Below are 25,762 nucleotides of genomic sequence, written 5' to 3'. Positions count from 1 at the left end.
TAGAGAGAAAGAGTGCAGAATTATGAATGGCTCCTAGCTCAATGTATACAGCTTCTATTGACGAGGGAATACACATGTCTGAGTACACAGCTCATGATAGCTTGGTTTGGCCAGGAGCTAGAGCACAAAAAATTTCACCTTGGTCCTTCTGTGAAAGACAGGCACCTAGAGACAGTAAGGAAACACCTGAAAAGGGATACATGCTCTTCCCTAACAGACTTTTTTCTGCACACAGTTGAAGGAAGCAGGTTCTGTTTGAAATCTCAAATCGTGTTAATATATGGTCACTGGAGAACTCATTTTCCAAGTGATAGCTGGTTGGAGATTCTCTGGTATAAGCACCAATTACATAACAAATTAACCAACCAAAATTCTGTGTAAATTCAGATTAGCCTTTTGGTGTGAACAGAACACAAGGGAAGCAGAATGGGTCACAAATACTCTGAAAAGCTTGCATGTGAGTGCATATTTGCATGGGGGAGGGAAGCAATTCACTAATAGGACTCAGACTTTTTAAAACAAAATCACTTGTTTTCCCCTTCCATCTGAATTCAAACTAAGAAATTACGCGGATTTCCACTGCCCACTCCCCTTTTCCTTCCATACCCTCTTCTCACTGGCACAAGATAAAGCCTTGGGGAAACTGCAGCAGCAATTTTCAATTCTCATTATCTAACGGCAGCAGTAGCTCTTGGTGAAACTTGCGGTCAATAAACTACAGGCAATTTTAAAAGACACAATGGGAACTGCCCCTCCTACAGCTGTCCCATTATCCCAGCTTTTATTAGATTTAAAGCCAGCGATTTTTATGCTGTAGCTGAAGTTCTGCAGAGCCATGGAAACAGACCACCAGAAAAGATAAAACACTCCTAAATTAAACAGGAGATATCACAGTAACACACTCTGAAGTCAGAGAGCTTCCACATAAGCAAAGCACAGGATACAGCAAGGAACCCAGTGCCTAAGGGGGCTGACGCTGCTGCGGTGAGCCTACAGCAACGGGACCAAAACTCCACATTCAGGATGGAATAAATGGAAAAGCCAGAGAGCAGGTTAGGCAGGGCAAGTTGAAAGCATAGTAGCTACAAAGGCGGACAACCAGAGCAGGATCCTGCTCCCATAACTATGAACATCCCAGTACAGGCATCAACTTCATAGTTCATGCTCTGGATGTGCCTCCCAAGTGGCAGAGAGAAATACTCGTGGCTGGCAATTCAGCTGGCCCATTTCAGATGACTGTTTTAGAGCCAGATGCACCGTGCTCTAAAGGTGCCTATTGCCCTCTGTTGACTACAGAAGATGGTTCAATGGCCAGAAAAAATCCCAAACAGGTAACATTAGCTATAACCCTACCATACACTAAAATAAAGTAACCTGTTCCAGGAAGAGGGGCCATACAGGAAATGAGTATAAAATAAATTTTAAAACTCATTAAATGATTACCTGATATATTTGTTCATGAGGGAGAAATAACTGAGGGTGGATCTCAACTCCTGGCTCAGAGATGTGCACAGCAACAGGCAAAGGGAAATGGGTGCCCAAAGGAACAGTCTCAAACCAACCCAGTAAGGGGGAAGACGCAAAGAATTATTCTCATCCACTGTAACCTGTAATTTTCAGTCTAGAAATCTAGAGCTTGCTTTCTCTGAGTCTAATGTATACCATGCCCTGGAGACATTTTTACCAGCCATCAAAAGGAACTTGCAGAGCACCAGATGCTTCATTAGAGAATATTCACCAAGCCTTATAAAATCTTTAGTAAAAAGCAGCAGAACAAATCACCAGCATGCAAGCGAGCTGAAGTCACATATCCAGCTTTGATTACAACCTCCTCTACTGGAAAACAAATTGTGGGTTTGTTTTTTTTTAAAGTGTAAAAAAATACCCAAGAAATTAAGAGATTCTGGCCTTTCTTTCCCACATTCCTCCAACCTGAATTTCCTGAATGAGGAATGCGTGAGACAAAGCCATTTGGTAGAAGATGCTAATTTAAACTTAAGGAAAAATAACAGCTTAAAAAGGGGAAGGGAGGAGGGAGTTTTAATGCTATATGATAAAACACAACAGCTTGTGATCACTACATATATCTCAGAAATCAGTAAGAGCAGTGAGGGAAATTGTCAGGGCTTGAACTGCCCTGGGACAAAAGGAAACCACAGAATACATACTACCTTACACAAGTTTTATCTGAATTTGTACTTGCAGGACCCTCTGGTGCCTATATCTAGCTGCAAGGTTTAGTTACCTTTAGTCTCTCTCACCCCTTCTTAAAACATAGCAAGATTTTCTGCCATGTTGTCATCATCCACAACAAATTAATGTCCTATGCACTGCTCCTTCCAGGTAGTTTCTAATAACAGTGGGGGAAAAATTCCTGAAGTTCACTGAAGACTCTGGGAACGAAGACAACCAGACAACCCCCAGTTTTTGGTTTATAAAGAAAACCTACCAGAAACTCCTCCACCACACAAATCCAAAAAAGATCCAAGTTAATAGGATCTTTCACTGCCCTCTGCTGTTACCAGTCATTTAGCTTCCAATTTACTCTTTAATAATGTCGGGCTGGGGCTCAGGGCTGGCAGCATCCCAGCCCCTCTCTCAGGCGAGTTGGAGCCGCAGCTTGCAAATATGCTGAAGTTTAATGCAATCTGTCTTCTTTGGTAATCACATTCCACCCGCACTGCATGCAATAAAGATGTATTGGTAAATGCATTTGCTAAAGATATACTCCACTGAAAAGGCTACAAGCCTGATTTAGAGGAGGCAAGGAGGATAAAGGAGGCTGGCAATAGATGCACCAATGCTCTGCTCGCAGCAAGAGGGGGCACGGATTGTGCAGCAGCAGCACAGGCACCACTTTACTTTAAAGCTGAGGAAGAAAAAGAAACCACATGTTTTGGGAGCTGGGGACTTTAAAGATATCAGAGAAAAGCCCTTTCCCTGGCAGCTTTAACCTTGCTGATTTGCAGACATACAAAGACCTTCTTTGTAAACAGGAAGGAAAAAAATTCCACTAGGACTAGCAACAACATTTGGTCTAATATATCCTGACAATTTTCCCATCTCCTTCTGTCGGGCTTCTTCTGGGAGCCGGCTGGCAGCTTGTTTCATGTTATACTTAAATCAGGCATACAGCTTCCCCTCACAATGCTAATGCGACAGAGAAAGACTGCTTCCATGAAATATCCACCTCTCTCCCACCCTTTGCTTTAGTAATCCCATGAGAGCATTTCTATTTTCTATTCAATTTTCTATTACCATCCTTTTCCCCAAATCCACCTTACTATAGTCTCAGCACCTTTTGGAGAATTTTCTACCCTTCAATAACAAAACCAAAACAGAAAAGCCTGCCCTTGAGGGACACCTGACCCACTGAATTCTCACGTGGGAAACAGCATCCTTCACACTTCACTTTTCCCAGGACCATGCCCTAGTTGCAATGTCCAAATACTTCACTTTCTTTTCCCCTTCACTTGTTTTAATAGCCAGAAATTTTTCCAAGGTACTGAGCAGCCACTGTCCTAAGGCATCAACAGAACCTACTAGGACTCTGCATCTCAGAAGGAAGAGCCATAAGGCTTCCTGGCCTTCTGCACAAGATGAATAGTTTTTAGGATTGTGCAGCTTTCCTAACATACAGCAGCTTTGCCCAGTACAGAACCTTTCATCATGCAGCAAAGAAAGGAAGCAAGACCTTCAACTGCAAAATCCCATAACGGGAGGATGTTTAGAGCCTATTCAAAATGTTCCAGACATTGCCAAAATGGATTTTCCAGCGTCCAAGAAGGCAAAACTTGGAAAAATCCTTGTGACTGATTTTGAAACCTGGGAGCATCAGTGCTGCTGTTTTGGTGACAGCTCAGTACAACAGGACTCACCGATGGGAGTGAAGCTGGGACATAACCACAGTGTGACTGGGAAATGTGGAATGAATGTGGGAAAATGGATCCCAAGGAAAATTTGTCTCCTGTGAAGACTGTGATTTGACTAACAGATACCACAGCTCTCAAAAGCATTTCCCAGAAGAAAACACCATGCAAAACAAGCCAGCAAAGCCAGCCAGTACAACAGAGCAGCTTTTGTTACCTTCTGAGCTGCGCTAACACAGCGCTGATATTCCTTAGCCAGCTCTGAGCACTTGAGCACTTCACGTTTATTTTCTTGGTAGCACTTCAGAATTTCAGACTGCAGGTTTGCGCAGACAGGATCAGTGTTCCTCCTCCTGCAGGGAAAACAAGCACAGAAAGATGTGTGAAGAGGAGTTTTCAGTCACTTACTACCACTTTACCAGTAACACACATACTAATCTTGTGCTGGAGTCATGTAGTCCTAATAGAGAAACCAGTGGGAGCAGCTATCACCAAAGTGGGTCAAATGACCAACAGTTTTCCAGCTGAAAAATCCAAGGTACTTAGCAGAAAGAAGGAACATGATCCTTAAGTTGATGTAGAAGGCCACTTTACCCTTAGATAAAACATATCTCTCCTCTGCAGTCAGGAGGAAAAAAAAAATCAAATCCAAGAGTTTCAATGATTTTCCCAACTCACACTGGAAATTTCTGGCAGAACTCAGGAATCCTGGCTGGGCCTGTACTAGATCTGTAACGGTCTGACAAGGAACTGAGCAGACTTGTTGAATAAGGTGCCTCAATTTATTGAATTCTCATCTATTTAAACACTTCAAAAAATCCAGCATAGTTGGAAGCACAGCAATCCTCCTAGTGACTGGAAGAAAAAAAAACAAAACAGAATAACAGCAAGACCAGATATCTGTTTCTTTGTATTTCTGCAGCAATTAGTACATTTACTCTGTAAATGGCATTGACAGCTATCCAAGCACAATTAAGGATGATGTTCTTATACTCTAATGTGCATGTGTACATATGGCACATCATCAGCAACAGCACCAATAAAGGGGAAGGTCGTTGTAAAACAATCCCAGCAACAATGGCACAAACACAGTAACAACAGTGACATCAGTTGCACAGACAGGCAGACACAAATTGCAGGAATTTGCAGCACAATTGCCATGGTATGTTTTACCAGAGAATAAGAGAACATACGCTTAGGTGTAGCAATCCTCAGATGTCATCTCCTAAACCATAAATCTATTTAATTCCTTGCATTTTCTGCCCCAATATGCTTAGAGGCCTGTGCCCAAATATCAAATGCACCTCTTCCTTCCAAAGCATTTGATGCTACAGGCAGGCATTAATGCCATGCTATGATGTATTCATTTCCACAGTAACTACAGGCACTCATTCACAGCGAGGCAGAGAGAAAACATGAACTGTTCCTGGGCATGTCACATTCTCTCAGGTGGAACAGATTTCTAAGAAACAGGAAATCTTAAACCAAGATCTCCTAAAAGCTTTTAGAGAGTTCAGATATGAGTTTCCAAATCATGCACATCTGTGTAAGGTGCTCAGGAAAGCAAGTAGAAGGACAAAAAGAAGAAAAACAATTCTGTCTTTTCTGTATCAGCAACCTGGTTGCTCTCTAAAAATAGTTTGGCTGAGACATACTCTAATTGATACTTCTTCAGTCCTCAGTCTTACTGCCAACATAGATGGACAGACTAGGAATTTATCAGAAACAGTGTGACAGCCACACTCTACAACACTGAGATTTGGATCAGAAACCACCAAAGATACTGTACAGACTTCCACCTCCTCAGTAATCTTACAGTTTTAGAAGAAACTTATTCCATGCATGGTCCCTAGAGGATAGTGTGCATTTCTAATTTCTATGTTATATAGCAAATCACCTTTAAAGCCTCTGAAATCCATATTCTAAAAAAAAATCTTCAAATTTTAGGATAGAAAAGAACCCAGAGAGAGCTTCAGAAACTCATAATGTTGGCATTTTGCTTTGTCACTAACTTTAATATCACTCTAATCAAATCAGTGAGACTGTGGAAACGATACCAAACAATACCAGGTCAGGAAATACCACCAAATCCCTCAATTCATTGAAAAAGTTAAGACTTTTAAAATTAGGTTTTCTAAACTCGGCGATGTTAAACTGAAGGGCATTTTGCAATTTTCATACAGAGACCTGGAGGAGCAAAAAGGTACAGCACACCGCAAACCAGCCTGCATTCATCTGAACTGAACAACATGGTACAAACATCTCAGAAATATCTAGAAATATGCTTGGGGTTGCCCTTGTCAGCAGGGAGAGATTTAGGAATTGTGCCTTGCTTTTGATCTGTTCCTTCACTGTCCCTCCTATGGCATCAGTCTTCACTGCCCAGAGTAAATATGAAGTTAGGACAGTACTGCAAAGTCCGTGGCCCTCTTCTTTAGGAGACCCCTTGGTGCTAAGCCCACAGGGCTATTTACAAGCCACAGTGGTGAGTAAGAAGCCACAGAGTGTTGCTGCCTAAAGCTGCCAGAGGCAAGGGATCAATCAGCATGGACAGGCATTGCCCAGAGAGAACCTAAATCAGCATTCATACATGTCACTTCCCACAATGCAGGGAGGATTTACTTGCTACCACATACCCAAAATCATAGCAAGAATATGCTCCTTTATTTCTTAAAAATAAGACCTCGAACTGTGGTTATGCATCAGTTGCACCAGCTTCTCAAAACAGGTGTAGAGAAAGTAACCAACCAATTGTAAAGTTGGTTAAGGTAATTATCAGTGCAGTTACTGCAGAGTCTGGGAGTACACAAGTTACCCATGTCCAGCAGACTAGTTCTGGTACCCATCTGGACTGGAAAGGGGTATCTGAACTGCTCTGGTAAACAATTGCTTGAGGTGCTTTCCTCCTGGCACAGCAGTCACAACTCCTGCCCTGTCTGACTCACAGGGATGCCACCCTTCTGCTCACTTTAAGTCTCTTAACTTCAAGTTGCGACATTTCCACACAGGGGAAAGTGCAGCCCCAGACACACACCCCAGTGGTACCTTACAGGTCTCTGTCTGGCTTTACTCGAACATACCTGAAAGAAAAAAGAATTAAACCAGCAGCGTCCAACCAGTAATATCTCTGTTGAGTGCAATGACATACTGACTTCCAAAGGAGCTGGACCTTAGTCAACTGTCTCCCTTCACCCTCAGCCCAGCTCAAGGCTGTTGGCACTAATCTTTAGAAATTCTAAATTCATCTTCTGGACATTCCACCACGCTGCTGTTGATATCTCATTGTTTGAGGGATTTTATTATTTTTGAAGGAAAATGGTGAGGAAGAGATAAGGTTTGTATACAAGAAGAGCAGAAGACTTGTATGCTTTGACCTATCATCTAAAGTGGGTCACAGTTTTAAGCATAATATGCCACCACCAAATGAGGTAGACAATTAGCTTCTGTCTAGAATAAAACAGGTTTGACTGCTACCACTACAACAGGTCCAAGAGGCTCGTTGACACCAGCTAGAAAAAAGGCAAGAGAGAAATGCTGGGCTGGGAGGGGCAATATCTGCAGACAGGGAAGCATGGGAGAAGAGCTCTGACAATACCATGGAAATAAATAAATGCAGGACATACAGAATATGAAAGATTAAACCAAAAAGACACACTCTCATCTGTTTAAAGGAGGAGGAAAGGAGAAAGGATGACAGGTCAGAAAAAGGAAAAGATGAATCTAGAAACAAAACTCATTAGCAGCGCCTCCCCTATCACAGAGAGGAAAGAAACCTTTGCCTTGCCGCTGTTCAATGCTACATACACATGAAATCTATAATATTCAGAACTTCCTCTCCCCCTCCCATGGAGGGATTGAAATCAGGTCTTTGTCTGGAAGAGAGAGGTTTCCTTAAAATTAAACAAAGGGCATCCTTCTCTCCGCTATCCCTCGAGGTAAGACAGAACGAGCACGATCTTGCTGCATTTTGACACCGAGAGTTACCAAATCCTCTCTATCACTGCGTATTCCCTTTACTTTATTTAATAAATGAAATCTCATCAACTTATCCTTCTTCTATTATCACTGCTGACATCAATCTGATAATATTGGCTTGGCGTGGAATCGTGCTATTATATGTCCTCTTGATATTTAATTTAAGAGAAACGTCTGCAGTGGGGTGAATATGTGAAGCAAGCTTTTTATTACTGGCAGCAGTAAGGACGCTGGGAGTGAATTAGACATTCATCTTAGTCAGGGCCAATCTAGTGGCTCAGAAGAGGTTTTCTTCTTAACCCCCTCCTAACTGTTCAATAGCGGCAGGTAACGGCTGCTTCAGTCAATAACTGCATTCATTTGTCTTGGCAAATTCGTTCCTACACGGATATAAACCCCATGAAGAAGTCCTAAGCATCTGGGAGGTTAAAGCAAGGTTCTTTGACAATTTCCATCATAAGCAATGCACTAGTAGGAAAAGTGCTGGTCTAAATGTCCATCCATTAATCAAGAAGCAACACAGCTTCCAAAGACAAACACCCAAACTCATTGCAAAAAGCGATTAAGGGCATATCATCAGGATACAGACCCACAGACAGAAGGTTTCAAACACAGCACAATGGCTACTAGTTAGTTGCTGCTGACAGGTTCCCTTTTGGGAAGAATTATGGACTCAGTATTGGAAAGCAAGAGAAAGCTCGAAGATGTCTATATATTTGCTGGTCCTTTCACCCAGCTGAAAAATCAGACTAGCCAAGCAGAGATACAACCCTAATGCTTTAGGACTTGGCAGCTCTTTAGACTAGTGCAAAATCAGTAACTCCACAGTAACACACCGTCACTTGGCTTTACTGGGGAGAACAGCAATTCCAGATGGAGTTAAGAGTAGGATCTTCTTTTTTACATTTTACTCTGGGAAACCATTTAAGCTGAGAAAAAACCTGAGACAGAGACTGATGGTATCTAAAACTAGACAGTTTGATACCTCTGCTCAGAAACTGAAAAACAAAGACATGCAGGGTCCCTCATATAAGCAAACTTAGTAGCTGGCTCCAGTACACAGCTGCAACCAGCAACCTAAATGGGGCAGAAACCTGGAATTTCCTGTGGGCTATAAAATCCAAAGACTGGATTAGCTTTCTGCTGCATTATTTTACTAAGACCAGTGTCAGAGCTAACTTGAGCAAACCACATTAGTCACCACTGTTACTACAGTGCAAACAGGCCCAGAGATCAGCAATGAGGTACACAGGCAGCACTGTGAGCAAAACCCAGGGCACACAGCAGCACTTTCTGCATGTTGGGAAGGAATCAGAGACGTGTCATATAGTTGGTTGGTATGTTTATACATCCAGGGTCCATTACACACACTTTAGACTAAGCTCAGTGATGCTTTGGTCACATAAATGTGGTGTGCTGCCATGCTGCACTGTACATATATAAAACCCAATAAGTGGTTAACTGACCTGTAAAACTGCATCCTCCCTTGGGTAGCAGTTGGCTCTGATGGCTTCTCTAACATGTCAGAAAAATAACTCCAGACAGTCACAATACACAGCACATAGAAAGGTTTCATTCTCTCTCATTATTGCATCCTTGACATTTACAGCAGCAAATTAAACACAATTGAAGCATTTCATTCAGATATAACAAACTCATCAGAACAGAACAAACAGCCAGGCAAGCTAACTTTCAGCATAGGCTGCAGGATGCTACACTATCACAAAGTAAACACTGTGGCCTCACTACAACCTATGGGATTTCCTGATCCTGCATGTCAGCTTGATAACGTGGCTCGAATGGAAGAGGGAAGAGTCATTTTGCAACCGTTTGGCGAGAGAAATAAGGATGGAAGAAGCTTAATAGATTATTCAAACATCTAAAAAAAAAAAATCAGTAATGTTTAAGCTACACAACCTAGCACAGTGTAAACAAACTGCATGTCTCACGAGGCTAAACTAATGTGATCAGAAAGAAAATATTTCTGATCAGCCTCAAGTATTCATAACACTGCTCATCAAGCTTTGCCACTGATCTGAGTGGAATAAAAGGCTTGTAGAAGTAACACACTGTCTAGAGCAAGAGGAGACAGACCAAAAGAAAAGGTGAAACCTCATAACAATTTTCACAAGAATAGGACCACTACCTCCAAATTTCAGCTGAAGCCATTGTATTCCTGTCTTTCTAAATCCTTCCCATATGCCTTGTCACACTGTCAGCATCACAGTCCTGCACATCTGCAGTATTTCCCCTCTCTCTTTCTCCCTCTTGACAGCTGCATTTCAAAAACAGGTCACCCGAATCTTTTCTTCTGTCCCTTGTTCATGGAAGTGCCTAATGAATGCGTATTTTAAAGTACTGTGAGTTTCAGGGTGACTCTGTGATCCTAAAAATTTGTCACTCAAGCACTTCCCAATCTCCATTCCTGTTTTGACCACTTGTTTGAGGCTGCCACCCAATTCCCCACTGCAGTTCATACACTCACTGCACCCTTGTCCTTCCCAGGACAGATACCTCCTCCTTTCCTTCCAAACACAGATACACAGACGCCGTTCTGAAATCTTCTTCTGTGTAAGTAATTAGATTCTATCACTGAGAACAAAAGTTAACACAAATGTCCAAATCTCAAGTGTCAGCCACTTGCTGTGTCACTGCATTCAGCAAAAACAGCCTGCCCTAACCACATTTTATTCATCAAACAAAAAAATCCCAGAAAATCCAAACTCTAAAACATACAGATTGACATGGAAAATGACTAAAATCCAGCAGTTTTCTGTAACAACCTCCAATTTTGGAAATCAACGACAACTTCTCCATTTCTGTGATGAAATTGATGCAAAGAGATCGTGTGACCCATCCAGTGCTGGTTTCAGCTCTCCATCTTACTTACTCCAATGCATAACAAACTCTCCTCACACACAAGTGGTCATTTCCCATTCAACCAATGGGTCATGCTACAAGAATTTGACTTATACTTCTTGTGTTTTGCCAAGTGCAGTTTCAAACAAATTTAACTGGCTTCCTTAGCACCCCATACACTGCAGGCACTGGGGCTGAGGTGGTGGGCTGTGGGGTCTCCAGGGGAGAAGGGTAGCAATATGCAAAAAACCTGTACCAAACCACATAAAATTAAATGGTCCTTATCCTACTGAACCTGCAAATGCAATAACTAATCAACCCTATTAGCATTCTACATGGCAGATGGCAAGTGGTTTGGAATAATGAGAGACTTTTCCCCACAAGTGGGTAATTCCAATGTACATTTGGATGTAAATTCTTTACTGATTATGATGGTAGAATACTGAGTTATGAGAAACTGCCAGTTTGGAAGATGTAAGGAAAACTACTGCCTCTTCCTTCACTTGCCAAGAGATACAGAAGTTAACAGAACTGGATCTCCTGCCCACAAAGCCATGCACCATTTTTTTCCAAAGATGCCAAGCTACTAAAAGTTGACTAGCAAAGATGAAGAACCTAAAGTTAGCAGCAAAACGGTCTCTGGAAGCCAAGGAGGAATGAGTCAGAATCTTCTTGCTGGAAGGAGTTCTCTGATTCAGAAAGGAAGCTGGCTCAGCTCCCACAAGGCAGAAAAGCAATATAGCAAGCAATAACTGAATCTGAAAACAACACACAGCCCAACAAGTGACCCGAATAGGGATTTTCTTTCTTCAGATAAAAACCATAATCTAAAAACTGGTTAAGATCTCAGGTTAGGAAGGGAAGGCCTGCAGCCTATAGAAGGTATGTAGCACAGGCCCTAAGAATATATGGGTTGTGGCAGGGCTATAAGGTCTGGGAGTTAGCTGGGGGACTGTTGGTCTATTAAACTCCTCCCCGAAAAGTATTCTAAAGAAAGTAATTGAAGATGTGATATGCTGATTTCATATAACCACAAGACATAAGGGACAGCAGGTTCAGTAAATTTCTCCTATGTGAGATGATTTCGTAATGATGTCAGACCGCTAACAAAATGTTCTTTTTAAAAGAAAACCCTGACCACTCATTTGAACTGCAGTTACTTTTTTCAAAATGCCACTAAACACTGCATTAGGTTCCCACAGTTTACTCCACGCTACACAAAGGGCTACCAGTGATGGACAGAAATATGAGTCCATTAGTATATTCTGCACTGACAGAGTGGCATATCCTGCTAAAGACATCAAAACAAATTTTGAGAGGAGAATAAAGCTGCCAGTGTTAAAGTTCAGGTGGGATCTGAAGCTAAGCATTCACCTTATTAAAAAAATCCCCTTGCTTCTGCCCACATGCTCTAATCTTCAAAACCACAGTGCCCCTTTTTACCGTGCTGAGCAATTTGCTGAGCACTGACTCAGCAAAGATCCCCATTAAGCAGCTACTCATCCCTCAGAGAACATCAATAATGGTGCTTTCAAAGAACACACACACAGAGTCTTTATTTGCAGGGGGAGATTGGAATTTTTGTTTGTTTGTTTGTTTTTATATACTGTAATTTCAAGAAGTCCTCAGAAAATTGAAAGCATCCCTACAGAAAATAATTCAGATGACATGGTTTTAAGTTTGGAGATGAGCACATGAAGTGCTCACAGGTGAAGTGAGTCCATGCCTTCTGAGGCTGCCTCATCGTGCTGTTGGTGGCATTCACAGGCAGCACAACACTGACTCATTCTCTCCAAAGAAATAATGTTCATCCCTGAGCAAGAAGCTCCTGCCTTCCAAATGCCAGGGTTTTGGGTCAAATTAGTTAGAGCTGTAGTTGGTACGGTATGTGTATGTCCCAGATGTGCAAGCAAGAGACACTTCCAGGACTAACAAGAAAAATAAAAGTATAGAAAGAACCAAACCCAGCAAGGTTCTCTCACAATAGGCTGAGTACTCCATAACCTATTTTATCAGAGTAACTTCTTGAACTATCAAAATCACACCAAAGAAATAATAAAATCAAGTCATCAAAGCCTGATCCGATGGCAGAGATGGTTTTTCTCTCCCTTTATAAGAGAGAAAAGGACTTCAGTCTCTCATCAGCTCAATATCAAACACCACCAACTTCCTCTGTGCAGATGGATCACCATGATGGAAGGTGCCACAGCTGTTCTGCCAAAGTCCTTATTTCCTCAGAAGACAGAAATTCAGAATCTCTGACCCACATAACAAACTATTTCCCCAAATTTTCCCCACTGGTACTTGCCTTTGGTGTCTTCTATCATCCCTCCATCTCTTCAGGAGGAGACTCTGACTCAACAGTAAGGACACAGCGTGTATAATCCAGAATCAGGAATACAATTACTGTTCAAAATAGCAACATTGCCCTTGAAATCAGTTGCTACTGAATTAATGACCAGATTGTTAGAGTGTTACCTCAACTTTGCCTTAGGCTGCTAATTAGCAAACAAGTCATTAATTCACTGGTAACAAGTGGTTTCTCAGGCATTATTGCTTCTGACATCTTTAATTCACCACTCTTCTTGGAAAGCTTCCCCAGACAACTTTATCCTCAGTTCTTTTCAAGTCAACCCCATGCCATTATCACCAGCACAGTATACAACACACACACTGAAGACAGAGGCAGAAAAACACAACAGGAATAGGGTAAGTTGGGTCATTAATTAATATTCATGATACCTTGCCCAACTAAAGCCAAGTGGAAGGGAGTCCAAAGGCACAAGAAGTTCTGGATTTTGGTGTGGGTCTGCCATTACATGTAAATACACAATAAAATACCATGAAACCTGGAGAAACCTTACTTCCACCATGGTACACATTGGAATATGCAATTCCCAATATGAGGGCAGAGATCTGCTTTTATTTTCACTGCATTCTCCACGATAAAGAACTCTGAGTCAAAATATTTCATGTCCTCTGGTGCACGAAGTATGTCTGAGGTTTGTTTTAACAGCTGCACAAATATCCATGCTCTTGAAAACAATCTGAATTTGGCCTGCCAACAAACCCTGATCTAAGGGCTTTATAAAAGCAACATTACTACAGAAAACAAGTGCTTTCCATGTAAAAATCGATAGCAAGAGAAACATCCTTAACAGAGTACATGGAGTCTTTGGCACCTTTTCCTTTGCTATTCCAGTCTTTACTATTCAGGTCTTATTCTATAAATGCCCAAGTTCTACCAACATACCATTGAAGAAATGCTCCTGCAGTTTTGAAGAGACATCAGTTTTTCAGCACTAACAGAACTGCAATTTCAGTTCATTGGACTCATTTATTAGTCATGTCTCATCATGCATGAGAAGAAAGACAATACTGTGAACACTAGATTAGAACATCATTTTACTAACTGGGCAAAACAAAAATCTTATTTAGAAGCAGAATCTTAGTAACTGAACTTCAGAAAGAAGATTCAAGAGCTTGAATAAAGTATACAATCTAATAAATTTTCAAGATTTAAAATTTGGCTCAAAAAAGAATAATCTGGTCCAACTGGAACATTTACCCAAATCCATTGCACACATTCAACTTCCATTACCACATATCATATTCCTAAACTGGTAGGAGAATATACCTTGCTAGGAAATCAATGCACTCATGCAAGCAGATGCTTAACAATAGGCCTTCGAGAATTCACATGGAAAATGTTTACATGCTAAGGTAAGGAGTGAAAAACTTTGTGAAGCAGAATTGAAAACGATCAGAAACTTTTTCTTCCAGTAAAATGCACACCATGTAAAATGAGACAAAGTCAAAATTCATGCATACACTTTTACCCTCTTTTGAAATACCTTTGAGGAAACTCACGCATTATAATCTCTTGCAGCAATATTCCAATTTCCTACTAAGAGCAACTTTATAAAAGTGAGAAACAGAAAAGCTTTTACTAATAACTCATCTCTTTATTTAAAGATTATGAAACAGACTCAGTGCAGACAGAAGAAGGAACAAGACAAACCAAGCACTAAGGGAAGAACAGGACTGGGATGGAGCCAAATAATTTTGGTGAAGGTAACATCATTGCAGGGCACAAAAGCACTATCTTGAGATAAGGCTGTGGATGAGCTTCCAGCAATAATCAGTCTCTCATTCCCTAAAACTCTTAAATCCTTATTACAAAGGTTCTGAATTTCAACACTAAATTAATCATTTATCTAATCTAATGGTAGGAGAAATCCCAGAGCAATTTTGTTTGAAAACTATGATGTCTTTACCCTTCTCCTTGGGCTTTACAACTGTCCATATAACTCCTGGGCACAGTCTTTTGTTGAAATACTCAAGGCCTCATGGTAGATTTCAAGATTAACAAACTCAAGTATCACCACACAACTATTTTATAAACTTTCCAGATCTACATAAACAAAAAGTTAGTTTCTCTAGGTCCCAGTTAGTGTTGCCATTCTAATTAAGAGGCCATCAACCTCAAAATCTTGTGCAATTCAATAAAACCTTCATTTCCATGAGTACTGAAAGCAAGCCATAAATTCCCTGCTCCCAGCAGATGATCCATCTATGGACTTTCTTCCCCTACCCTCACTGAGTCTGTGTGGTTTTCTACTCCACAGTTCAGCCCAGGAGGATACTTACTACTTACTGGTTTCTCTAACATAATCACCTTAAATACTCATGTCCATTAAGTTTAAAGATCTTAGGACCATCAAATGAAACTCTTAGATAGTAAGTCCCATATGGAGTAAATCTCTTTGGCAGTTTCTCCATTGGAAAGCTGCCTTGGATTCAAGGCTGATCTCCATCAGGATAAGATACCGACATTCTTTATGCAGTCCTCTCAGCACAACATGCAAAGCAACACAGTCATCAGCAAGCAGCTTCAGAAACAGTTCTGCAAACTATAAGGAAATCTCAGAGGGAAACTCAGCTTCAGAACAATTTTATCTTTTAACAGCTTCCTAATCCCCTCACCCCATTCCTGCAGCTTTACCTTTCAGAGACACACCCCCACCCAGGCCAATTCTTGCATCCAAAATTAACAACTACAAAAATAATAATAAAAAAAAAGTGATAAGACAACCTTCACAAAGGAAAAGAAATATATTTTTTTTTAAGAAAACAGCATTTTGGGGATAAATCTGGAGTGCTGCACTAAGCCATAACCTCTTTACTGATTTTTTTTCCTTCCCCTTAACAGATTCAGGGACTGTAATAACATTTAATCCTCAGAAGCTAATCTAAATGTAACACTCAAAAGAAGACAAAGACAACGCAACAGAAAAAAAATTTGGCCACTGCCTTTTGGGAGTGCTGCTTTATCCCTGGAGCGAGCGCATTAATAGAGCTTGGAATGAAATGCCATTTTATTCTCTGTAGCGGGGAGGGGATTAGCAAGTTGTCTTCTCTAAACCCAGTCTGAGTCATGGCTCTATGAACACTGAGAAAAGGATGTGGAACGAAGAGAAGGGCAGGGAGCACTGGCTTTTTATTTACACGCTGCTTCCTTTGTGGGTGGTTACTGATGTGCACAGTTTGCTAAACAGGGAAAGAAGGGAGAAAAAAGTTCTAGGTCCCCTGACTTTAATTCTGCTGGTTAACAAAAGAGAAAAATAATAATGCACCAATTATAACAACATCATTGAGACAACATGTCCGTGGCAACTGTCCAATTCATCACAGCATGTAAGCAACAAGGGCAAGTTGCTTAAGGTGCTGAAAGCTGTGCTCAGTGGTATCTTGTTGCTAGGATCTTCTTCCTGGGAGAAAAAAACAGGTTGGGCAGAGCCCAGAACAAAGGAGAAGGAGACAGTGTGGTAGGAGAAATGTGGAGACGGGAGTAGCCTGCGTTCAGGTGAAGAGATGAGGAACAAGGTCCATTGCACAAGTCAGGCCACGCAGGCATCAAGTCTTGAAGTGGAAACCAAGAGCTAATGACTGTGTCAGTGATTTAATATGAAGCTCAGCACTAAGTACTTCACTTCTGTTTCTATAGAAAGGGAGATAGGAAGGTTTACTCGCCTACCTCATAGGCATGCTGTGAAGGGTCACTGGTAGAAAGCTTGTACAATATTCCTAAATCCTGTAATGCTTGACAATCACTAAGGAGAGGACATGGTCCTTGGAACACGTGACCACTTGTGCAGAGTTGTAAGTGTTGATAAAAGAATTACAAAAGTCACTAAATGCCAAGAAAACACTGGGGGTTTGTTTCAGTTGTTTCTTCTCTTTGCTTCAACATGGACTCTGAAAAACAGGGCACTCTCTGTGGAAATAGCCCCAGCCCTATTTCCCTCTTCCTTCATCAGCTCTGCTGATACACAACAGCAGAAGAGGACAAATACAGGGTAGATTGATCTCACAAGGCACAAATGCCAGGTCTTCACAGTGGAACAGGGATAATACAAGCTAGGGAAGAGACAATGTGTGAAGGAGATGGACTCTCCTCTGCAGATGGAGAAAGTGCCACTCCTGGTTTCCTTTCTTTAAGAAGCTGTCATAGTCCAGCACTAGAAACAGGCAGACCTGTGCTTCATTCATACTTTGGCTATATTCCTGTTCATGTAATTTTGCTGGAGTGTCAGTTTATTCCTGCCAACCAAACTACTAGATCTGCATAAATCAGCCTAACCTATCTTAACACCTACTGTGCTTGTATGTCTACTACAAAAGCACAAAACAGGATGAGCAAAACTTCCACTGAAGTCACAGGATCTTGTCATTTATTACCATAAACAGGCTGCAGAAAGACTTGAATGTACGGTGCCAAACAAGAGAACCTCACAACACACAGACTGCAAGTCCTACCAAATGAGCATGGATGGCAATGTAGGAAGGAAGCTTCCCTGACCCTGTCCCTTATCATGATCCCCATGTGAGGCACACATGCTCTTAAGAGTGTTGGTACAGCGTGTTGTACACCAAGGCAGCGATCCTGAAAAGGGTCACTGCATGCTGCTCTAAGAGACACACACACTGCAGGCTGATGGGGTAAAGCAATGATTCTTCCTGCATGTACAGTTATCAAAGGGCATTATCAATCCCAAATCGTGTAATTCAACGCCCAGCTCAGTGCAATCCTGGCTACTGCTGGCAACTTCTGCTGTGAAGAAATAGAATGTATGATGTTCACCTTCACCCTCATTTTCACTGCTGCCACACAGTTTGTCCCTTCAAGACACCCCAGCCACATTTTCTTTTCACAAAAAAATTCACATTAGGGCAGGTGTCTCTTTTTGCTCAAAGAAGAAGCCCAAGGAATCTGTCCCTTTCTGATGGATCAAGTTCATATTGCCATCAAATAGAAGAGCATTGTACAGTAAGGCCAGAAGCCAGGGACTGTCAAATGATAAAGGCTCAAAGAAAAGGGGAAGAAACCCCTAAGAGACCATAAACACATTCTCTGAATCTTAAAAGAATTCATTAGCATTTGTGCTGGTCTCAGCCACTAACCCTTATGAGAAATGGCTGCATTCCTGAGTTTCCTATATTACCTGTCTTCATCTCCACAAGAAACAGAAAAGACCAAATGAAACCAAAACATTATGAACCCAACTTAAGAATGCTATAAAAAATAGGTTAGTTACAGTCAGTAATACTAAGTAAAGAACATAATCCCAGGTCTCAGTTGCTTCCTTTACCAAGTCACAAAGATAAATCCCCACTACACATACTTCCAACAATTGATCACACATCTGCAGAAGCAAGTCCAAGAAAAGATTGAACTGATCAAAGACTGTCAGAATTTTCTGTGCTATGAATTTTCTAAATTTTATTTAAAAAGAGAATTTAGAATTCTACTACGGAAAACAGCATGGAAATGCAGGCAATGTGTTAGCTGCCTTGTTTTGGCTTCTTTAGCAACTTATTGCTTGACTGTCCAAACAAAAATGTGAAATTACAACAGGTTATGTGATGCTTTGGCTGCCAAACATAATTTTAAATAAAGACAGCACAATATAGTGCACATCTCACTAACATATTCATCACTACTATATTATCTATTTATGCAATTAAGTATTGTACAGTCTGGATTGGACCCAACCGGACCACATATGCTGCTGCTCCAGTTTACTGCATGTTGGCCAACTGTTTACCCAACTGAGATCTGAGTGCTGCTCTTCACAGTGTAATTGCTTTAGTCTCATTAATATTAAAGAATTATAGAAAATATTTTTTCTTGGACAGCTGTTATATAGCTTATTGTTCCACATGCACTGACAGTACTGGCAAATACAAAAACGGAATTTAACACTAAATATGCTCATGGCAAAAACACAACATTAAAGGTCCACTAATTGTGCCAAGGCCAATAGAAAAGGCCAGAAAAATCACTGCACACATTCTAAGAAAGCATTAATGATAATTACAACTCTAGTTTGTTTGAAACTTCCAGGGCTAAGATTTAGACTGTTTACGTTTTTCTTCCCTGGACAGTGAAAGCTTTAGAAGCGGTGCCATTCTTCCTACTCCCACACACCTGCCCAATGCTGCAACGTGTAGGTTAAATCCACTGGGTCAAAGTTTAAACAGATTAGACATGTTCCATTGCCATTTTGAAAACCCTACTGAATATTTCTATTTAATATTAATTTTCAAAGTCCATTTCTTCCCCCTAATTCTTCCTTGCAAGATCTAATAACATCATACTAAACTCTGTCGAGCTTGGCACAGAAAGAGAAGATGGTAGCTTATACTTCCTCAGCCCTCTAAATACATGACAGGAGGTAACTTCACACTCTGTTTATGGGAATATCCAGAGGCTACACACAAAGCATTACGAAATGCAACTGGAACTGCTGAAAAGAACAAAAATGGCTCCTCACTTTATCCACTCCTCTGCCTTGGCGGCTGCCTCCTGGTACTGCTCGGATGTCAGCTTGTAGATCTCCGCATTCTGAAACAAAGAATAGAATGTTCAGCTCTAAAAATTAAAGGCATCTCAGATCTTATCCCATCACAAAGTTATCTTCTATAATTAATAATGATTTCCAACAACAAACAGCATATTCAGTTCAAAGAACCCCCCCAAAAAAATGCTTAAGAGTCTATTTTACTTTCAGCAAAATGCATCACGGCCACAACACATCCATTCCAAGCTTCAACTTTGTCAAAGGAAAGAGAGGGAAAAGGTCGCAAACAACCAACCGGCAGCTTTGGTTATTCCATGCAACCACAAAAACAAGGTGTTTCCAGCACCGAGTTATTTTGTGTTTGGTAGTGTTTTGTTCTCTTCTTTCATTAATTGTTGTGAAGGATCTTGTAAGTTACTGACATGCAAGTATCAAAATTGGCTGCTAGCACTGGAAAATCCATTTTACATTTCAGTGCTTCTACTTACATTACTTATTCTTTAAAAGAAAATTATGCAGCCTGTTTCCCTTTTAACAACACAGGGAGGCGTATCAGGTATCAGTTAAGGCGCTGCCAAACAGAGTCTTGAGTGTCTTGCTGCAGGGCTTAAGAGGTTTGCATTAAATTCTCCTGAACTTGCACAGAAAGAGTTTTAGCTCACAACTCCTCGGTCGCTGAACATGGAGGATGAATTCCTCCCCTTGGCTGCACTTAGGAGCCTCCCAAGCATGAACAGCAGGAGGGAATGGCTGCACACCCCCAGCGACTGCACTACAAAGTCTTGTGTCACTAAACTGGTAAAGCTGCTTTAAGTAAAGCCTCTGGACTCCATAGGCAATTGCCTCACTCAAAGCTCATCTGCAAGGCTCTCAGTCTGAAAAGGCAGAGCAGAAAATATGCAATAATCAATCAAAAAAACTGACAAAATGGTATTGAAAGCGAGGACAGCTATTCATTTAGGGCCAGTTCTAGCTGCTACCTTGTCTCTCCCCAAATTTGGTCATTTTATGTAGAATACTATTCTTGCCCTTCTTCATTTATTTTCCCATAAATGCAGCTGTGGTCCTGCGCATGATGAGATGACACATACTGTTCAGTGGCTGGAAAAAGGAAAGGACAGATATAACTCAAGTTCTATTAGTGGTTCTGCCACTTGTGCAATCTTGGGCAAGTCACCATTTTCCATCTGCAAGAGAGGGATAACAGCTGCCTGTATCTCTGAAGTTGTGTGAAGCTCAGCTAATTGGAAGGTTTATACAGGTTTTCAGAGCTTGGGCTTCAAGGTGCTATATTTAAGCTCTTTATCTCTGGTGCCTGAATTTATGTCACATACCAAAAAAAACACAGAACAGATTTTGCTTTTCCAAACTTTGACCTAGGAAACAAATTTAAACTGAGAAATAATGGACGACTAACCACTTCAAAATGCATTTTGCCAGTAAATTATCATTAATGTTTTTGTTTACTTGTTACATAATGGTTAAATTTCTATGCTATTAAATCCATTTTTCTCTTTCCTATATTGAAAAGTTCAGCTTTTAGTGATGCCTTTTTCTCTGGCCTGTAAACAGACCTCATGACTTTCAGCTCCCTGCTGTTACTTATTCACACATGAAACCACAAGACCTGTGCTTCATTAATTAAATTTGCCATTAAAAATTAAATAACGTGAATAAGTAGATGTAAGCGTTATCTCCACTGGGCTTCATAGGTCTCACCGTTTCTCCAATTACTACCCAAGCAATTTTCATATTTCATACTATCTGATTTCTCAAAGGGACTGGATCTGAAAGATCAAAATGAGAGAAACTAGGAAAAAGAGAAAGCAAGGTAGCAAAATTAAACATTTTTCAGCAATAGGAAGTAGCCCCATCAGATACTATTAGCCTGCAGCACTCTGCAGTGAAACAGCAGCAGGAGAGGAAAACAGGAACAAATATGTTGTATGTGAGACCCAGCATGAGGTTGTGTTTAACCCACCTAAAGGAAGGGAAAATAGCCAACAGAATCATTTGCTGATTGTACTGTCAATTAAAGTGGTTGTGGCACAACCTTGCCTAGTTTATTAGAGAGAGTTCAACTGCCCAGCACTGCAGTCAGGCTCATCTTCAACAACATCAACTACAAACACAGACAAAAACAGCCAGGAAAGAAACCCGTGGTTTAGTCCTGGATCCTAAAACTGCTAAAAGCAGGAAAGTGAGAGTCTGAAAGGAGAGACAAGAACCTCAGTGAGGGAAAGGAGGAAAGGCTTGGCATCAAAGCAATCACAAGGCACATGGCACCATGCAAAGACTGAGGAGGGGCACAGAAAACCTTCAACCTGCAGCTGAAGCTGCTGTGTTTAAAAAATGAAAAGGAAACATCTTTGCATGTGGTTCAATTGGGCCTCTTGCCTTTGGATTAGACATCTCTGCCACCTTCTTTCCCTCCCCCCCTGTCAAAAACCCTAAAAACCAATGAAACAGTATTTCCAATGCTATGAATCAGCATCTTTAAATTCTTCCCCAAGTAATAAAAACAGGGGCTTATCATTTAAATCTGAGTTTGTTTAACAAGCAGACTTTAATTAAACAGGTTTTCCTTGGTCTTTAGGCTCTTTCCTACCTTAGGAAAGCCAATTCCCTTTTGTCCTAAACACTAAATGAGCAAAAAATGGGCTAACTGGGCAAGAGAAGGGACTTTCAGCATGGGCACAGTCACAGCAGGTTCTGTGATTTGGGGTTTCTACTTACAGAGGATAATTTTCCAAGTATCCTCATCTATACAACTTCAGAGGCAAGATCTGCTTCATTTTCATGATTTTACCTAAAACACTATGGCAGGAGATAAGGTTCCAGTGGCCTACAACAATCTAGGCCTTTATAATAAAGGTTGCAAACGAGAAACCAAGCCAGGAACCACCTGAGCAGTTCCCTGAACTTCAGCAGAGCTGCCCCCATACAAGGGCTATTCAGCAGGATCAAGGTGTGATATTTGCACTTGAAACAAAGTCTGAGCTGCCCGTAGTCTTAGTGAAGTCCTTTATCTTCATAAAACGATATTCAGTGGCACAGTAAAAGAGAGAACATTCCACACAAAATTACAAGACATCAATGCTGCTTTTAATTTACTTTCACAATATTTGATGCTTGAGATAAAATGGGAACTCACAAAGAAAAAGTTGAACATGAGACCTCAACTATTATTAAATAAAGCTCCTGGCAGTCTTAGTTGCAGAAATAAGTTTAAAAACATGACCAAAGGACACTATAAGGGCTCAAATAACAAAAGACACAGAAAGAATGAATGAACCACCTAAAATGTTTCACTTCTCTCAATAAAGCTGAGCCTTAGGGGAGTCAACTTCAGAACATCAGAGCTTTGTCATATGGGGAGAGAGCTCTCCAGAGAGGACAAACAAACTAAACAAAGAAATGTTAGTTTGAAAGATTTTTCTCTTCTATTAAATGATGGTTCGTAGCAAATAATAAAAACACCAAGAAGTTATAAAAATACATAACTAGAGCCTAAAGTGCAACAGAACCATTTTCCTTTACCCTACTGCTTTTCTACAACAGATTTGCTGCTATACCCTTGCTCCCCGCTCTTCCCAAAACAACCTTGTGCTAAAAATTCCCCTTCCAAAGGGAATCAATTTTAAAACTTGGAGCTAAATTTGGAGTAATTTTAATTCAGCATTCCTCCTTGGCTGCAAACATGCAGAGAAACCTCAACACTCACTACTACACCCTCGCTACACTGCCCAGGCCCTTTCCAGAACATATAGCAAAGAAACTAAGAAAACAATATAGCAGAAGACTGAGTTCTCAGGGTTATTTCAGGAGGGAAAGTAATTGAAGCATAAAGAAAAAACCCTGCCAGCTCATTCTCACATTGACATTAAACCACATTCCTTACAACTTCAGTGAAACACACGCTACTTGCAGTAACATGTAAAGCAGAAAACCAAGAAACTCATGCATGAGGAACTGGAAATTAATCAGATTTTAGGTGAAATTCTTTGTGAACATCAAGCAGCAGCATTAAAAACCTGACACTGGGACAAAGATTTCTCCATCAGGTTCAGTCTGGGTCAATAGATCAGAAGGTGTCTGGATTAAAAAGCAACAAAACTCAACCACCATCACCACAGCTATCTTGAGATATTTTGACACCTCAGAGTATAGAAGCTTGTCAATGGTCACAGTGTTTAAAGATACAAAGAGGATTAACAGCTGTTGAAATGCTGCCAGCCTAGATGAATGCCAGTGATAGCTCTGATGAATCGGAGCAGGGCAGCGGAGGCCTTGACAAATGCTGCAGACGACAGCCGGGGGATTAGATGGTACAATCTGCCTCACACCTGACAGACGTGTTGCTTCGATCCCCTCTCCTGACATCCACGCTCGCCAGCTTCCAGCAAACCTCCCTCTGCAAGCCCCACTGGAGCCGAAAGCAGCACGAGAGGCAGTGCAGTGAGTGGGAGAATCCACGGTGTGCCCCACGAGGAGGAAACACCACGAGTTTGGGAAAGAGGTAAGAAAAGCAGAGATTACTTCTCGTGTATCAAATGTCAGCTGGGACACATTCAAATTCCTGCTTCCAGCTGCTTCTGAAGCCAGAAATAAGACCTCAGGCCATCCTGATAAAGCAGCACAACTGTCGCCTGCCCACACGAGCCTGGGGATGGGGAACATGCACGTGCCCTGGATGCAGCTGCTCCCACCAGGAACGGCGGGAAGCTACAGAGAAACATTGGTCAGTGACGGCCTCGGGAACTGCCTTTGTCCCCAGCAGTGCCCAAGGGAAGCAAAGGTACACCAGGTTCCCCACACCTCACCGGGTCGCTGGTTTGCACACACCATAAATCAGGCTGTTCGTTCTCATCACTCAGAAGTCTCATGCAAATGGCTCCTAACACGTTTGAAAAATTACCCCATCCACCTGCATCCCTCCCGCAGGTACAGAGGCAGATGAGCTGAACCGATCTGTTCACTGGACGACCCTTTGGATCTGTTAAAATCAACCCACACAATCAATCACTGCTATCAACTTTGGTCCAAAACAGGGAGTTTGGGAATTTCACAACACACTGCAAGAAACAATCTCTTCACCTCCTGAGCTCGCTCCTCTGGAGTTCCTGCTCAGCCCATTTGTTGGTATCAGCAAGCATTTAGCTCAAAGAGATCGTTCACATTCCCTCCCTCCTATCAAGTGCACATACACGTAGAAGCCAATTAACAAGGAACAGAAACATGCACATAAAGCATACCACGAGAGCATAGAAGTTAAGGGTTAAACTGCTGTTTGAAATTTCATATGCTTTTTTTCTCAAAAGATAACAGAGGAAAAGATGCAAGCAACTACAAACAGCTTGCTGATACAGAATAAAAATAAGATTTTTTTTCAGCCAAAGCCAACTTCTAAACACAGCTCTGTTGTTTGCTGTTCATGTGTGGGTTCATCTACTCCTCCCGCAGAGACCAATAATGAAATGAGAGCATTGAATTTGTGTCATTCTATTCTTTCCTTCGGCAATAAGCTGTGAGATCATAAATTTTGGATTAAGATTCAGAAAAAGCATAAAGAGAACAGTGTCCGCAGTAACAACACAGGCAAGTTAAGCTAGTCATAGGCAGAAGTACATTCCTCTTTGAACAGATCTTCTCATGACTGCAATATTATCCTGAGTTGAAAGTAAAATATTAATTCTGTAGCATATCTAGAAAGCTCCTCAAAGATAAAATCTCACTGAATACCACTCTCCACAAAGCTTGAGGAAGGCAGAGCTGGGGAGAAGGACCATGGCTGAGTTTATCCTGCAGGTAACAAACTAGGCACAAAAAGGTTAAGCTAAAGCCTCTAAAGCACACAGTGACTCAAACAAAGCTACGCATCCCAGGACTTCCCAGAACCAGGTCCCACACCAAGATGCTCCAACTAGATGAAAATGGGTTTACAGACCCAGACTGATATCCCACACCAGAGTCAGACTGCCTTAATGAAGGTACCCTGGGAAGAGCCCAATTAAAACAGGTACCCCACAGCAAGACGGTATTTGGAACTTTTCCCAAAAGCTTCATATGCCTCACTGGAAACATGCAGAAAAGCCTCGTGTTATCTTCAAGTCAGGAAATAGCCAGCAAAAAAGAAATTATTTCTACAGAGGCATTTAAAAGGGGAAGAAAGAGAAAAAAAGAAAAACCATTTAT

The 25,762-nt window shown here is 41.3% G+C and overlaps 1 protein-coding gene across 5 annotated transcripts in view; it reads right to left on the bottom strand.

Annotated features, from left to right (window-relative positions):
• CHCHD6 (coiled-coil-helix-coiled-coil-helix domain containing 6) overlaps positions 1-25,762 on the bottom strand; it is a 109,706-nt gene that overhangs the window by 33,370 nt on the left and 50,574 nt on the right. For all 5 annotated transcript variants that reach the window (XM_027700882.1, XM_027700883.1, XM_027700884.1 and 2 more), the window contains 2 exons: positions 19,541-19,611; positions 4,087-4,222 (listed from right to left, as the gene is read on the bottom strand). In XM_027700882.1, the coding sequence (XP_027556683.1) occupies positions 4,087-4,222; positions 19,541-19,611 (207 nt within the window). The remainder of the gene's footprint in view (positions 1-4,086; positions 4,223-19,540; positions 19,612-25,762) is intronic.

The sequence above is a fragment of the Neopelma chrysocephalum genome, unplaced genomic scaffold, assembly GCF_003984885.1.
Source record: "Neopelma chrysocephalum unplaced genomic scaffold, ASM398488v2 Primary Assembly neopelma1_147, whole genome shotgun sequence".
Classification (NCBI taxonomy): Eukaryota; Metazoa; Chordata; class Aves; order Passeriformes; family Pipridae; genus Neopelma; species Neopelma chrysocephalum.
This window is presented reverse-complemented; position numbering and strand designations above follow the sequence as displayed.